Below are 14,598 nucleotides of genomic sequence, written 5' to 3'. Positions count from 1 at the left end.
GTAGGTCCGCCTCATCTCCGGTGGCCTTAGGGTCATGAAAGCCCGGTTGTCCTCGGCCCTTGCCGACGGGAGGGTTCCTACTCCGCCTTTTAGGCTTTTTTAGGTCGGTGAGGGTTGTGTCCTACTCAGGAAGGTAAGGCGGTGACGGCTCCCTCGAGATGGAGAAGGGTCCTCCCCGCATAGTCTCTATCCCGAAAGTGCTTGTAGAGTTATCGGTGGGCGTGTGGAGTTGTGTCTTCAGCGGATCTCATGGGATCCGGTACGTGTTAGTCTTCGGTGCATCCACGGCCGGTCCTGGCATTTTGGGGGCCCGGGGCCAAACTAAAACTCAAGGCCCTTAATACTAGCAGGAGATGCGTGCGTTGTAGACATAGGAACTATATGATCACTTCCCAGCATTCAATTCATGAGTTAATTTCCAAAAATAAACGTAGTTTTTTTAAGGATGGATTCTAAAATGCACAAAGAAAAAGTAGGAAGTATTTTTTTCTAGAACAAGGTAAAAGATTTGCGATTTCATTGGTTAAGAAGAAGGTTTCGAACAAGAGCCACAAGATGGAAAAGTAAAAGATCTACTCTCACAGCATTACAATACCCAAATGATTTGCACCCGCTAACGCCCAAAGGGACAACACCTCTTTAATCTCGTTGATAATAATCGTGTTAATATCATATCTAAAAGTAGGAAGTGTATAATACATACCATGATTTTCTTAATTTCATAGGAATATAAGATTTTGAATTTGCAATGTTGTGAGTGTACGGGCGTGCTCGCATAAGACAATCCATTAGAGCTCTAAACTCAAATGAAGATAAAGTGTGGCAATTCAAAAATTCCTATAAAAATATTTCAATGAAATTTAAGAAGCCTTTGGCTTTAGAATCTGTACCATGGTACTAGTACTGTGAACTGGTAGCCAATCACAACTAATTATTATAACATGAGTGGTTAAATTTGTGAGTACGACATGTATACCTCGGAAAATGGTTGAAATTCGGAATACCTTGGACTGACCTCAGTCATCAGTGATCCGTCCCTCGGCGATGATTCAATGTGGAATGAGTGCCCTATGGATTTGGGGGTGGGGTGGGGAGGGGGGCGGGCGGGCGGTCGCCCATCTCCGTGGATCCAATCTTTGTTCATCTCCATTCATGAGTCTGCAGGTTGGATACTTTTGATCTATGCTTCTCATCATCAACGGTGCTTTGTTGTTCTCGTGTGTTCGTGTTGGGGGGGAGGGGGGGCAACATGGCGATTTTTCGACTGTCTACTAGAACAAGTATTGCGCGACTTCAATGGAAGAGGGGCGATGACGGCAACATGATCCACATGAGAATGGAGTTGATCCAAGACAACAAATAAAACTGATCCACCACAAAAAATAAGGGTCTATTTAACCAAAAATTAGGCCAATTCATCACCTTGTGATGATTTAATTTGCGGATCATGAAAGCACATAGTACACCACACCAGACCCAAAAGGAGGATCGATCTCCAGATGCTGGCAAAAGGCTCCACATTTCCTTTTCAGAAGAAAATAGAACTGAGAAAGGCTGCGTTACATTCCACACCATCTACACCCCTCCCTGCCGTCCGGACCCGCCTGCGTCGGCGGCCCACGCGTCGGTGTGGTGGAGAGAGCTACTTTGAGGTGTAGGTGGCGGTCGCCGGAGTGGTGGCGACTAAATCTGATGGACATAATAACGCCCAGAGATGCAGAGCTGAGGTGAGTTGACACCCACCGCCCGCTCCCCGGCAACAAACTCCAGTCGCCGCCCCCTCCTCCCTCGTGCTCTGCTTTTTATACGGCGCGCCGCCGTGCTGGGCTTCCGTCCATCTTGCACAGTACCTCGCCGGCAATGGCCGCGGCGACGGCGTGGGTGCGCTCCCTCAGCTGCAAGTACTCTACCGCCGTCGCCGACGACGCGTACAGCCCGCTCCTGCCCCCGCCCAAGAAGCACCCGCCGACGCCGACGGTCAAGGGTGCTGCCTCCGTCGCGTTGCTGCCGCCGGAGAGGGGCAGGGAGAGTCGGCGGTCTAGGTCCATGTCCAGCGCGCGGGACCGGCCTCCTACCGCTACTGCTACTGCTAGGAAGACGAAGAAGAAGGAGGACGCCACGTCCGAGCTCGCGAGGAAGGAGAAGCCGAGGCTGCCGCTCGCGGCGTCGCTGGAGCGGCCGAGCTCGGCGCTCCTGGAGATGACGGAGCTGCCCGAGGGCCACCCGTCGCGGCGCGTGGTCGAGCTCATCTTCGCGTCGGGCTGGGCGCGCACCGACGGAGCCGCGGAGGTGGAGGCGCTCTTCCGGGTGCACAGCACGGCGCGCGCGGTGGCGCGCTTCGAGTGCGCTCGCGCCGCCGCCCGGGCGCGCGGCGAGGCCGCGGGCGACGCGCGGTGCGCCGCCGACGGCAACGAGATGATGCGGTTCCAGTGCCGCCCCGCCGCGGAGGCCGGGGGCGGCAGCGAGGTGATCTGCGCGACCGTCGCCACGTGCCACCAGGCCGGCGCGGCCAGGGCCGTGCGCACGTTCGCCGGCAGCGGCGCGGCGGACGCGGGCGCCGGGGGCGGAAGCCACGAGGGCCGCAGGGGCATGCTGGTGTGCCGCGTCATCGCCGGCCGCGTCCGTCGCGGCTCCACCGACGAGCACCCCGGCGAGTACGACTCGGCGGACCCGGGGGACGGCGAGCTGGTGGTGCTGGACCGGCGCGCCGTGCTCCCGTGCTTCCTCGTGGTGTACAGGGTCAAGCCTCCTCCGGAGCTGCACAGCTCCTCCAGCTGATCCGAAGCCCTTGCCATGGATTCACTCTCGTGTTAATCACCATCACCGCCACTCACTAATCCGCTAACTGCTAGCTAGGCTTGGATCGATATCGATCTTCCTCCCCCCATTCCTCCATGACCGATAGATCGATGCAATGTGTGCATGTGAGACTGTAAAAAACTCCATTGTTTTCCACCCCCCACGATTGTTGACCGAAATTGTACCATACATCAAAGAAATGCAGCCACTACTTGAGTTCAGATCGTCTCATCATACTTTCGGTGCCCCAACTGCACACCCATCCATTGTTTTTTACCACCGTACAAACAAATGCAGTTCATCTCTTACTTTCAGAGCCCAATCCGCCATTGTTTTCCGTGCACGCACGACACAGCACAGCACGACCGACCGCACACCGTTCCGTTCCGTTGCGCCGTCGCCATCGGTCCGTCAATCAGCGCCCATTCAGCACTGAAATCCAGCAGATTCAGCACAGAAATTCAGCAGATTCAGCACAGGAATTCGGTGAGAGATCCGCTGTCGTCGTAGGTACTGTACTACGACTATACTACAGTAATCAATCTACGAAGGTGACGCACGCCGCTTGTCACCACGCGCTCGTCTTCTTCCTCCGGCTGCTTTCCGCCGGATTTCGGATTTGGCAACACTCGCGGGCAGGGCCAGAGGAACCGACAACGGAATTCCGTTGCGGCAGGCAAGAGTCCAGGCTATCTTGTTGGGTCGTCTTGTCCGCACCCGCTTGTCACTAAGCTTCCTCTTGGCTCTTCGGATCAATGGCTTCAGAATTTCTACTCTGCTCTACTGGATGTGTTCTGGATCAAGCGATGAACAGTAAAAAAAGGCTCATATCATATGCACGCAATAGCGATGTCATCAATGTTGGAAGGGCCTGCGGTTGGCTCACTGGCAGCACGCACACATGGGGATGGGACGGGGGCGCCATGTGTTGTGTGGGTAGGACTGCAGCTGAAATTGCATATGCGTATGGTCCTGCATCATCTTGGTCTGCAACCAGAAATGTCACCCTAGCATTCATGCGCTCTTATCCATGGTTTGTTCCAAGCATCATGGAACAAATATGCATTTTGATTATCTGTTGATCTAAGGAAAGGAAATAGACATCATAATGCAGGTAGCACTTGGGATCAGTACGGGTGGGCGCCCTCTTCTTGCCTGCCTTCCAAGGACTGGAATAAATTGTTGCAGTAGAGTTAGTTGGTTGGCTGGCTCGTTGCCTTCAATCAATCTCCTTCCATTCATTGGGTTTACAAGCTTTGCTCGATTTTACTTACTTATGATTATTTATAGCACTACAGTAGTTGTACACAGGACCGGGCCCACCTGAGTACATACATGTATACATTGCCGGATAATTCCGGATTGGCTTCCGGGAGGCCCAAAAGTAATTTTTCAAATGTCAAAAAAATCAAGATAAATTTTTCATGTGATCATAGTCACATACAAATGCTAACTACAAATTTTGAGGCAAAAATGTTAAGCATTTTGGCTCCCGGAGAACAAAACAAATACAAGACCAAATATCACCCCAATTTTGTTTTTTCATCGACGAAACATTGTTGCTCCGTTTCGCATGACATTTGTCAAGCATGCTTGCGACATTAACACGAACATCTATAAAAAAATCAGATTTTTTTATTCTTTTTTACATTTTTTAATTTACTATTTATTCGGAAGCATATGCTCCTGCGAGCCAAAACGCCCCTCCTGGATAATTCACTATTCACATATGTAGTAGTAGCAGTAAAGGCTTCTACAACTGGACCCTCAAAACGCCCCCAAAAGTCTCAATCAAGTTGTCAATGCGTACTTTGCCGTCCAACACGGTAACCCAACGACCCGTCGATGTGTTCGATTGTCCAAAATTCCGCAAACAGGATGCAAACTGGGGGAGGGGGGCTACGTGGGCATCTAAACCTCCGCCACGTACGCGTCTGACACCCCGGCCCCACCCAAAAAATATTCCATGCGCCTACGCCCTCTCCCTCATGACCGCACCTCTACACCCCCGCGTCGCATCAATGTCGTTCCAGAGTGAACGCGGCCGGTTACTAGGGCCGACATTGAAGCGTGCCGGTCAAGAGCACCGCCCGCGCCATGTCTAGGTCATGGCGTAGGATCAGCCGACTCCACAGCTGGTGTCGGCGATCCGGCAGCCGCTAGAGGAGTAGTGCTACAACCTCTTCCTCCTGGCGAATCACGCCCATCACCGACTGCCCGAGTATCAAATATGCAGCGAGTTCACGGGCAAGGAGGCCATGGCGGCCCTGGCCGTGGAGAACATAAATTTCGTCGCCGAGCAGCGGGCGCTCTACGAGGCCAGGGGAGCGTATGCACCAACTGCAACGCGATCCCGACATAGTCAGACATGGAGGCGGTGCTAAGGATCGTGGACGGAACCGCCGGTAGCTCCGTGTCATTTGTGTCGCAGTTTCGGGTCGCGCCCGGGCCATTAACACAAGGTCGGCAGCCCATGTCTAGTGTGGACCTCACCTCCACGGGTGACGTCTAGGTCGTGAACTCTGATGAGGTATCTGTGTCCAATATCTTACTGTTTCTCATCAACGATCCCAAAGCTTTACCCAAAGCTCACGGCCAACGAAGATGCCGGACATGGGGAACAACAAGGATTTGAAGCAGAGACGTAGGTGAAGATTCAGACTAGGTTAACTTTCAGACACTTCTGTTTAATGAAATATGTCAAAAATGTTCTGAATGAATTTGATATGGTTTAAATGAAAATCATTCAGTTTGCATGAAAATCGTTCGGTTTGTTTAAGATCCGTTTAAAATGTGTCTGGATGTCTCCATATCCATGTCCGCGGATGAATAATGTGTTCGTTTTAGGCGTCCGCCCTAACTTAGTATTGTGGAAATGAGAGTGACTGCTCTGATGTCTGATGCGTTGGTATCATTGTTTTAGAGCATCACCAACGCCGACCCTCAAACCTTCTGTATGCGTTCGGAGCGCGTTGTCTGGACAGCTAAAGCCATCCAATGCGGGTCTGTATCGGTCCGTGGCGCGGTCTGGACCGCTCCCAAGCCCGCTTCTGACCGCCCTGAAGCACCGAGAACACCCCCCACCCGCGCGCGCTTCCCGCCCAAAACGGCCAGCTTCGGTCGAGAGCGTCAGTGCCCACATTCATGCCCGGCCAGAGCAGACGCAACCGCTCACTGGCGCCGGCACTGAAATGACGCGCCAGCCGAGAGAGGGTCGCCCGCACCGCTTCCCGGTGCAGGTGACTGTTGCACGTTCAAATGACACGATGGTCGTTCGTCCGTCTGTCTGCCGCTCACATTGATGTCACGCGGTTGCCGAGGCGTCTCCTCCGGAGCCGCCCGCCATTGCTATATAAACCGCTGCACTGGCCGTAGCCGCAGCCATCCGCCTTCAATCCCTCTCTCCACCACTCCCACCATGAATTCCTCCCGCCCAAAATTCTCTAGGACGGGCTGACGCCGGACCAAAAGAAGGAGATGGTCGCCATTGCTGCCGGCTGGCAGGTCGGCAGACAGCCGGAGGATGCGGCCAACGACAACGAGCTGGCGCCACCATCGTCCTCCGCGCCACCATCATCATGCCGCGAGGCCCGTGCCCATTACATGAACATGATGCGCGAGGAGTGGGAGGAGCAGTTCTGCGAGGCGCAGGCCGATGCCGCCTACAACCACCACTTCCTCCAGGAGCATCTGCGGGTGGAGGAGCAGCTCGTCGCCGGTAGGGCGGTCGCGCCAGACGCGTACATGGCGGAGCAGGAGGCGCTCTCGAGTCATACTGCACCGCCCGCGAGATCCGCCTTGCCCGCTGGCGGTACCACCCGTGGGTGGCAGAGGTGGTAGCCGTCGACAAGGAGTGTGACGACGAGGCGGGCGAGGCGATGTTCGGCGAGACCGATGACAAGGAGAACATCGCCGAGGCCGTGCCCTGCCGCCATATTTGAACGAATTTCGTCCGGTTGGTTTGAACTGTTGCCAAAATGTATGAGGCTAGCGTTGGATGCCGTCCTCTCGCATCTGTGTGCGTGGATTGGTCCCCGTCTGTGGACGGATGCGGGATGAAATTTGAGATGCCCTTGTGAATGTTCATCGGTGTTATTGTTACAGCAGCAGCAGTGTGTCACTCACTTGACAGTTTTTTACAGCAACTCAGTTGTTGCAGTCTCAACTGCACTGCACGGGTATACATACATATGGACCACGCCAAATTTTGAATCATTGGGTGGCCCTGTACTGCTGCTGTCTCTGTGCATCTGGTTACATTGTTAGCAGCATACCACCTGCACAATTTATGGATCATGTGTGTGTGTGTGTATTCAGGGCGGTGGCCACCTACACCTAATTGCAACTTGCAAGTGCAGTGTTTGTACAGTGCTCCTACGATCCTGCATGCATAATCTTTCATCCAAAAGATGCCGAGAAAGATATGCGACGAGACTGTTCTCTGACTGTATGACTGTTATCTCTCACGCACACGCACACAGACAGACACAGAAAGAAATGAATGCTGGATGCTGAGAAAGATTTGAAGTTTCATTTAGATCATGCAGATGCAGAGCTGCTGGTGTGTGAATTGACTGAGGAGGCTTGTTATTCAGAGTTCTTCAGACACACACACTCATAACATGTCACTGGCTGCCCCAGCAGCAGCAGCAGACCTCCCTCCCCTGTTTATTTTCTCCTCTGAATTGATGATGGCATGATCCTAGTCCACCCACCAGCCGCAGCAGCACCTTGATGATCAATGCTCACTACTTGATCCGCGTAGAGTATTTACAGTAGATTCACCATCTTTTTCTTCAGGTTACTGATCCATGCAGAATAGTACTTAGTACGTATTAAGGTTCAGTTGTAGTACTAGTACTTGCTTGACATAACAGCAGCTGATGTCTGATGATGATGATGATGTCTGTCCGGTTGCTGCACTGCATCCTGGCCTGCAGACAGACATGTTTGATCTCAAACAAGATACTAGTAGTAGAGCAAAAAAAAGCTAGAGGGATCATCAAACTGTTTGCTTGCTGTCTATTACTAGTAGTATCCTCTTGATAAAACAAGTACTACTCCATGATCATCATGCCCCTGAGGCAGCAACTAGTGGAGTGGATGCTGGTTCCAACGATACGACAGAATATTATACTCCTACTAAGTACTCCCTCCGTCCCGAAATAAATGTTTTGAGCTTAGTATAAATTTATACTAGAGCTAGTACAAAGTTGAGACACTTATTTTGAGACAGAGGGAGTACTTATACACCATGCCTAACAATCCTTTCTAGCATAAACCACTGTGTGACAGATGCAGTAACAGTGCACAGTGCTCTCAGTCTTCAGAACTGATGAGAGAGCATGCATGTTCCTGACAGACACTTTTGGAGGCAAATGCAACAAACAATGATGCACATGTGCAACTGGGAAGGGGCTGGCCTGCACTGCACCCACCATGCATCCATGCATGCATATGCCCACCATGACTAGTCTTGCCCTTTTAAGGATTCCTCTAATGGGTCAACCAAGACTCAGCTTATTTTTCCACGTGAAAAAAAAAGAAAAAGAAGGCAGGGAAAATGTGAAATAAGGGCGTGGCTTCGTCTCCGTCTACCAAACTTAACCAGGTCCTAGCCACGTGACATAACATGCAGTAAGAAAGAAAATAGAAAAGAGCTGATTTTTTTGCAGGGATCTTAATTTAAGATCACATGGATGTAGTATCGATCGAGACATAATCAAATTTCAATCGACTGAGATTTAGCAAGACTAATAAAATCCTTGGGCTTTGCCAACCACCACCGTGTTTGTCTCATAGACCGCCCTGTATTCAGACACCAAACAAATACTCGTGAATCCGAGTTCATGCATGCAGATGCAGTGATGCACAACCAAATCTCAATCGACCGAGATATCATCTGTGGGCCGACTGTAGACTGATGGATGGATGGCCATTCGATCTGGACATTTGTGGCGCTGTCCGATTCTACGTGTGCTACACACTGCACACTGATGTAGCAGTATCAGTCATGTAGTACTGACAGTTGCTGTCATATTATTCACCTGCTAAACCTGGATTGTTTTTTCACATTCTTTTTTGGATTTTGCAATAAATCGATCGTCAACTTTTCTTATCATGGCAAATCGAATGCCCCGGCTGGCAAATTATGTAGTCACGAGTATGACAATTTTCTTTAACAAGCAGAACACATTAGAAACGTGCAATTCGGCATGCTTAAAATTCAACGTTAGATTTCTAGTATTTCAATCCTTAAAAAAAAGACTAGCTGACTGGTGCACTTTAGTTATGCCAACAATTTTTTAGAAAAAAATAATATGATTGCAAGTTTATCTGGCGTTATGTGATCATAAATCTTGGCTACATTACAAACTGATAGCAGGTAGTTCATGGCTTTTGCGGGATGTCACTTTAAACAAACCTGCCCAATTTGGATGCAAACAACTGCCCAGTTTGTATGCAAACAAGTGCCAAATTTGGATGTTTTTTGCACAGGGCAGGGCAGGTATTTGGACCACCAGCCATCCAGGACAGGGCTGTACACCGTATGTGTGTCAACTAGCATGGTAAGTAACCCAACAGATACAGTAAAGAATGTACACACAGGGAGGGAGCCTTGTTCTATGGGGCCATTCATCCAAATGATTCTTCCAGGTTACAGAAACAAAAAAATTGTCGAGCTTTACCATCATCACTTCACTTGCTAAATATAAATCTGGAGCTACTAATAAAAGGCGCAACCTACCACCCCTCCGGCATTATCACCAAGCTTTTTTGTAGATTAACCGACAAAAGGAATTCTCCAACCGAACGATGGCGCTAGCAGCAGACCGGCTTCATAATTCATACACGGCGATATTCACAGAGCTGGCCAGAATTACCCTCACAACTCCTACTCCCCCACATTTCCTTCGTCGGCATTGCGCTTCGCTGGTGCTTCGGTATGAAAAAACTCTCACTAGTTCCATGCATTCGAGCAACGCCGAGGCAGCCTTGACCGGGTCGACGGGCCGTACTTGTCCCCGGGCGCCCTTCTCTGCCTAGTCTTCCTGATCTCATACCCTATAGCATGCAAGTCATCGCATATCTCGTGCCTCGCGAGGGAGACCAGCCCGGGCAATATCTCTCTCTGGAAGTCTCTCATTCCCCTCCCTCTCCTCAGCTTGATCCCACACGAAGGCCCGTCCTTGTCCGGCGCTCTCACGGCGACTGAATCCCCATCGTCTCTCAGAGCCTCTAGGTTCATCACGCCTTCCTCGAAAGAGTCCAGCGAAACCTGCGGTTCATCGCCTCCATCCTGAGCATCTGCCTGGTTGTTGCTGCAATGGCTGTCTGTGATCCATGCAGCGCTATCCGTGAATAAGGAAACGAGTGTCTGAGCTGCTGTGGACGCTAGTAACTCATCTTCTGTCACAACTTGATATGTGATGGGCGCGTTCATAGAATTTGATTCTCCGTTACTTGATGGTCTCAATCTTGGACAAGCGTAGTCACGACCTTGAGGAGTTTCTGGAATCGACATCGATCTGTTTGTTGCAACTCCGGAGTCTGGCGACTGTACGCTCTTACCGTCCATACTCTCAGCCATTTGTTGTTGGTCTATGATAGTTGGACATTCAAGGGAAGAAATGTTTTCCTGGACCTTATCCTCAGTAAAGTAATGACTTAGAAGTTTGTCAACACCATCACTACTTGCATGTTTCTCTCTGGGACTGCTATCCATCATCGATGGGAGCTCGATGCTTCCAACTGACACATTCAAGTCAAAACCCTCCATTTCATCATCACAGATTACTGCTAGACTCTCCTCTTGGCATTCCCTATACACAGCTGTTTGTCCTGTTTTTTGTAAATCTGAAGAAGAAGAAGAATGTCGACCGCTCGCCCTAACTGATATCTCTTCGCGCGGAATTTCCATAGAGGCCTGAGAACTCATTCCAGAGACATTATCTAGTGTATGTTGATGCTGGATATTTCCTCTGAGACGCACGTCATGATTTGAAGCTTCCACGCGGAAAGGCTTAGAACTGCTCTGTGGGTCACAAATACCTCTGGCCATCACTTCCCTTGTGCTGTCTGGGGCCGACATTGATGCCGCAACTGTGATCGAAGACCCTTTTGAGGATCCAATGCTAGATTCACCCCCAATGTGGAATGCTTTGCTGGAGTTGCTGCAACCTTCTCCTGATTGCATTGTTCTTGAACTAGCCAAAAGAGAACCGAACACGTTTTTGGAAGAATCAGGGCAAACATTTAAATCATCTTCTTGAGCTATATTCAGGTCGATAAGCATGCGTCCAGATGCAGTAGCCTTTGCTTTGACTGGCGAATGACTGTCTGGGGTATCACTAGATCCAGTTGAACCTGAAAGGTGATAAACAGAGTCAGGCAAATACCCCAACAGAATCTCACACTTTTCCACTGGAGTTACAGAAACCAATGAATAACATGCAGTCCAAGATGTATGCACAAGACAAGACATTCACTAAACTATAAGCACTACACTAACTGCAGTCATACAGAAAGCTGGGAACACATCTAGTTAGAATGATATACACGAACATTATGATATGTTCTACTCAATGGGTTAGTTTTCTTCCAGTCTGAATGGAATATTACTCCTAAAAAATTACATATTTAGCCAGGGAAATTATGTTGCTGATGGAACATGGAACATTTATGCTATTCTAATTGAAATGAACACAAATTGGTAGAGGTAATGATTAGGTAAACAATGATCAAAATGCAGAGGATGCAATCTAACATCCCTTATCAAATCGCTTGCACTTTTAAATTCCGTAAGTCACGAAATTCTTTACCAATCAAAGAACATTATAGTGTATGTTTTGCGCATATAGACTCGATTAATACTTTAATGTGTTGCCATTGACAAAAAAGATGAAATACAGGCAACACACCATCTGGTCTGATAGCAGATAAACTTGGCCAACTTACAATCTCTTAGTACTGTCAAGCATTAGTTATTAAATGAGCGATCATTAAAGTGTAATTAGTAATAATACTGTGTCTCTTAGACTCTTGTATTACAAACAATGGATAAAGGAACTCACGTAAAGACAGGAAAAATAAATAAATCAAAGAAGCCTTTCATGTTCATGTATCATCAAGATAAACAAATGAACTGTTGCCCAGAGAAACCAACTGAAAGAGAGATCCAGGCTTGCAACTGATTAAACAAACTGAAAGAGAGATCCAGGCTTGCAACTGACTAGAGGTTATTTTGTAAGAGTCTAGAGAATTACAACAAGAGCACGCATTCCGTTGAAGCTAAATGGGTGTTTTTCCTATAAATAAGCTAAATGGATGTTTTCTTCGAACTAAGCTAAATGGATGTTTCAGCAAACCAAGACTAGAAGATTCAAGCTTGCAGGCACAAATAATAAGCTAAATGGATGTTTCAGCACAACAAGACTAGAAGATTCAAGCTTGCAGGCACAAATTACAGCTATACGTAAAAGCTATACTGTAAAAAACTGGGGCTAGCATAACACACAATTACGTAAGTGGTACATAGAATTTTCCGGCCATCCTGTTCTTTTACTATGAAACTTAAATGGTTGGGAATGTATAGAAAGAATGGAGAATAATCTAGCCTACAATACAATGGCATGGTGTGAACATTATTGACAATGCAACCTTGCAGGACACAAGTTTGAACCCAAAGCACATAACTGCAGCCTACATGTATTAATCAAGATTCATTACTCACAGATTCATTTTATAATAACAATCTAAGTTCTAATGTGAAGGACCATTCTATTTCTATCAAACGAACTTATTATTAGGAAGGCATTTGACTCTGCATTTCTTAGTTTTGCTTGACAAAACAGTTTTACTCTACCAAAGTAGACAATGATAGTTATATTAACATAACTAGGCAGGGCAGGGCAGGGAGGAATGCTCTTGAACTCACCGAAACGAACATGGGCAGCATTCTCCCTTGGATAACACTGAGAATTATCCACAAACCCAGCATTGCGCTTGGCATAGTCACTGAACCGAGCAGGAGACAAGATCTCCACATCATCATCGTCGTCCTCTGATGTCGCTGGTTTCTCTAGATCGATCATGCGACGGTAACCAGACCTCCCCTGCACACCACCACCATGATCAGGCTTCCTCCTGACTGAAGAACCCTCGGCGCCCAAATTCCCTGCAACCCCATTGCCACACCAAATGGCCTGCTTGCCTCGTAGCTCATGAGAAGAAGCACCCAGCAGATCCGGATCAATCTGTGGCGGCAAAGCAGAGAGACTTGTTGATTTAGCAGCAGGAATTTGGGGAAAGTTTAGGTAATTCCTGTTTGGCCTGAATAGCATAGCTCACCATGTGGGATTGGGAGGAAGTAGCCATGGGCATGGAATGGGTGGGATAGAGGACATCATGGGATTGCTCCCAGAAGGGCACATCAGGCCTGAGATTCCTCTGCGCCCAATACAGCCTATGCAGGTCCTCGACCTACAAACACCAAATCAGATGCAACCACATGAGCAAGGGAAATATTTAACAGTACAACAACCAAATTAGCTTTACATCTATCCAATCTGCCGAAGAAATTGCGAAAATAATTGACTTTTATTCGTGGCTGTATTATTTATTTTTTAATCGTGATTTACACGGGCTGGCTGGTGAGGAAAGAAGAGATTTTTGCGGGGAGCAAGTAGGTAAGCAGGGGAAGGCACCTGGTGGCGGTAGGCGTGTTCTTGGCGGAGCATTGCGTGGCCGAGGCGGTGGTCCTGGGGCGCGGGCTCCGGCGACGGCGGCGCGCAGTTGAGATCCAAATCCATGACGGCGGCCATGATCTGCCCCCTCCCTGGACTGGACTGTACCCAACAACAAGCAAGCAACAGAGAAGCTAATTGAGATCAAACAAACAAATCGACCGGCAGGAGGAAAGGCAACCAAATATACTAAATAAACAACGGATTAAAACAAGAAAACATCGGCCAAGATTTTACTTACCTCGGCGAGGGAAAACAATTGGCGGCCGATGCAGGGGAGGAAGCTAGCTAGCTACTGGTCTCCTCCTCCTTTCTGCATGCTTTTCTTGTGATGTTTTTCCTCTCTCTACTCTCTTTCTTTCCCCAGGCAGGCAGGGAGGGAGGGAGGCAGCTCTCTCTTTCACCACATCTCGGCCGTCGCTGTTGCGCCGAGTTGTTTTCTTTCTCCGCTCCCCCTACCTGTCTGCGATGAATCTGCCCCCTGCTCCTTTTTACCGCCGGACAGCGAGCGAGCGAGGAGCCGAGCCGATCTGGGTCTCCTTCCACGGGATAGAGGGAGGGGAGGGAGGGGAGCTGTGGTTGCTCTGGGTGCCGCTGTCCCGTCTCAGCTGTAGTGTCAGCTACTCCTCTCTCTCCTGCTTTTCTCCTCTCTGCTTCTCTGCTGCCGCTGCTCTCTCTTTTGGAGTAGGGAGGGGTATTTTTTTACTGGTAGAGTGAGTGCTGATATTGGACCCCTGCACTGTTTCCTTTTCTCCTCCAAAAGCTCGGGTCTTTGGAACTACTGCTGCTGCCGCTGCTGTGAATTCGGATCCCTGCACTTCCATTTGGTACTGCTGCTGCTGCTACAGAGCCCGTCAATTATGCTCCCACCGTGAGCTCTGAATTTTGGAAATATGGCATTTCAACTGGCTGTGAATTTTTCTGCAGAAATTAGGTGCTGAATGTTGACTGTTGAACCGGTTTTTGTTCTGGGTTAAAATAAAAATCCTTGGTACTAGGATCAACGAGAGATGATAAAATATCTTGGGCAGGCACAGTCTGTGTGTGGACGTCT

General features: G+C 49.1%; 2 protein-coding genes across 2 annotated transcripts; one reads left to right on the top strand and one right to left on the bottom strand.

Moving 5' to 3' along the window:
- The first annotated feature begins 1,571 nt into the window (after nt 1–1,571).
- On the top strand, nt 1,572–3,020 carry LOC125506484 (uncharacterized). The gene has a single exon (XM_048671289.2). The coding sequence runs from the start codon at nt 1,861–1,863 to the stop codon at nt 2,776–2,778; it is 918 nt and encodes a 305-aa protein (XP_048527246.1). The 5' UTR covers nt 1,572–1,860; the 3' UTR covers nt 2,779–3,020.
- A 6,379-nt stretch (nt 3,021–9,399) lies between these two features.
- LOC125511578 (uncharacterized) lies at nt 9,400–14,324 on the bottom strand. Its single transcript, XM_048676987.2, has 5 exons — nt 13,786–14,324; nt 13,506–13,646; nt 13,150–13,281; nt 12,737–13,055; nt 9,400–11,166 (listed from the first exon to the last, which is right to left on the bottom strand). The coding sequence occupies exons 2-5, from the start codon at nt 13,620–13,622 to the stop codon at nt 9,761–9,763; spliced, it is 1,974 nt and encodes a 657-aa protein (XP_048532944.1). The 5' UTR covers nt 13,623–13,646; nt 13,786–14,324; the 3' UTR covers nt 9,400–9,760.
- Between the last annotated feature and the right edge of the window lie 274 nt (nt 14,325–14,598).

Source organism: Triticum urartu, chromosome 5A, assembly GCF_056163025.1.
Source record: "Triticum urartu cultivar PI428250 chromosome 5A, HENAU_Tu73, whole genome shotgun sequence".
Classification (NCBI taxonomy): Eukaryota; Viridiplantae; Streptophyta; class Magnoliopsida; order Poales; family Poaceae; genus Triticum; species Triticum urartu.
This window is presented reverse-complemented; position numbering and strand designations above follow the sequence as displayed.

Coding starts and splice junctions, on each gene's coding strand:
- LOC125506484 (XM_048671289.2), top strand. CDS start 1,861: ATGGCCGCGGCGACGGCGTGGGTGCGCTCCCTCAGCTGCAAGTACTCT.
- LOC125511578 (XM_048676987.2), bottom strand. CDS start 13,622: ATGGCCGCCGTCATGGATTTGGATCTCAACTGCGCGCCGCCGTCGCCG. Junction 13,056..13,149: donor CTTCCTCCCAATCCCACATG/GTGAGCTATGCT, acceptor TTGCCGCCACAG/ATTGATCCGGATCTGCTGGG. Junction 11,167..12,736: donor TGCTGCCCATGTTCGTTTCG/GTGAGTTCAAGA, acceptor ATCACCTTTCAG/GTTCAACTGGATCTAGTGAT.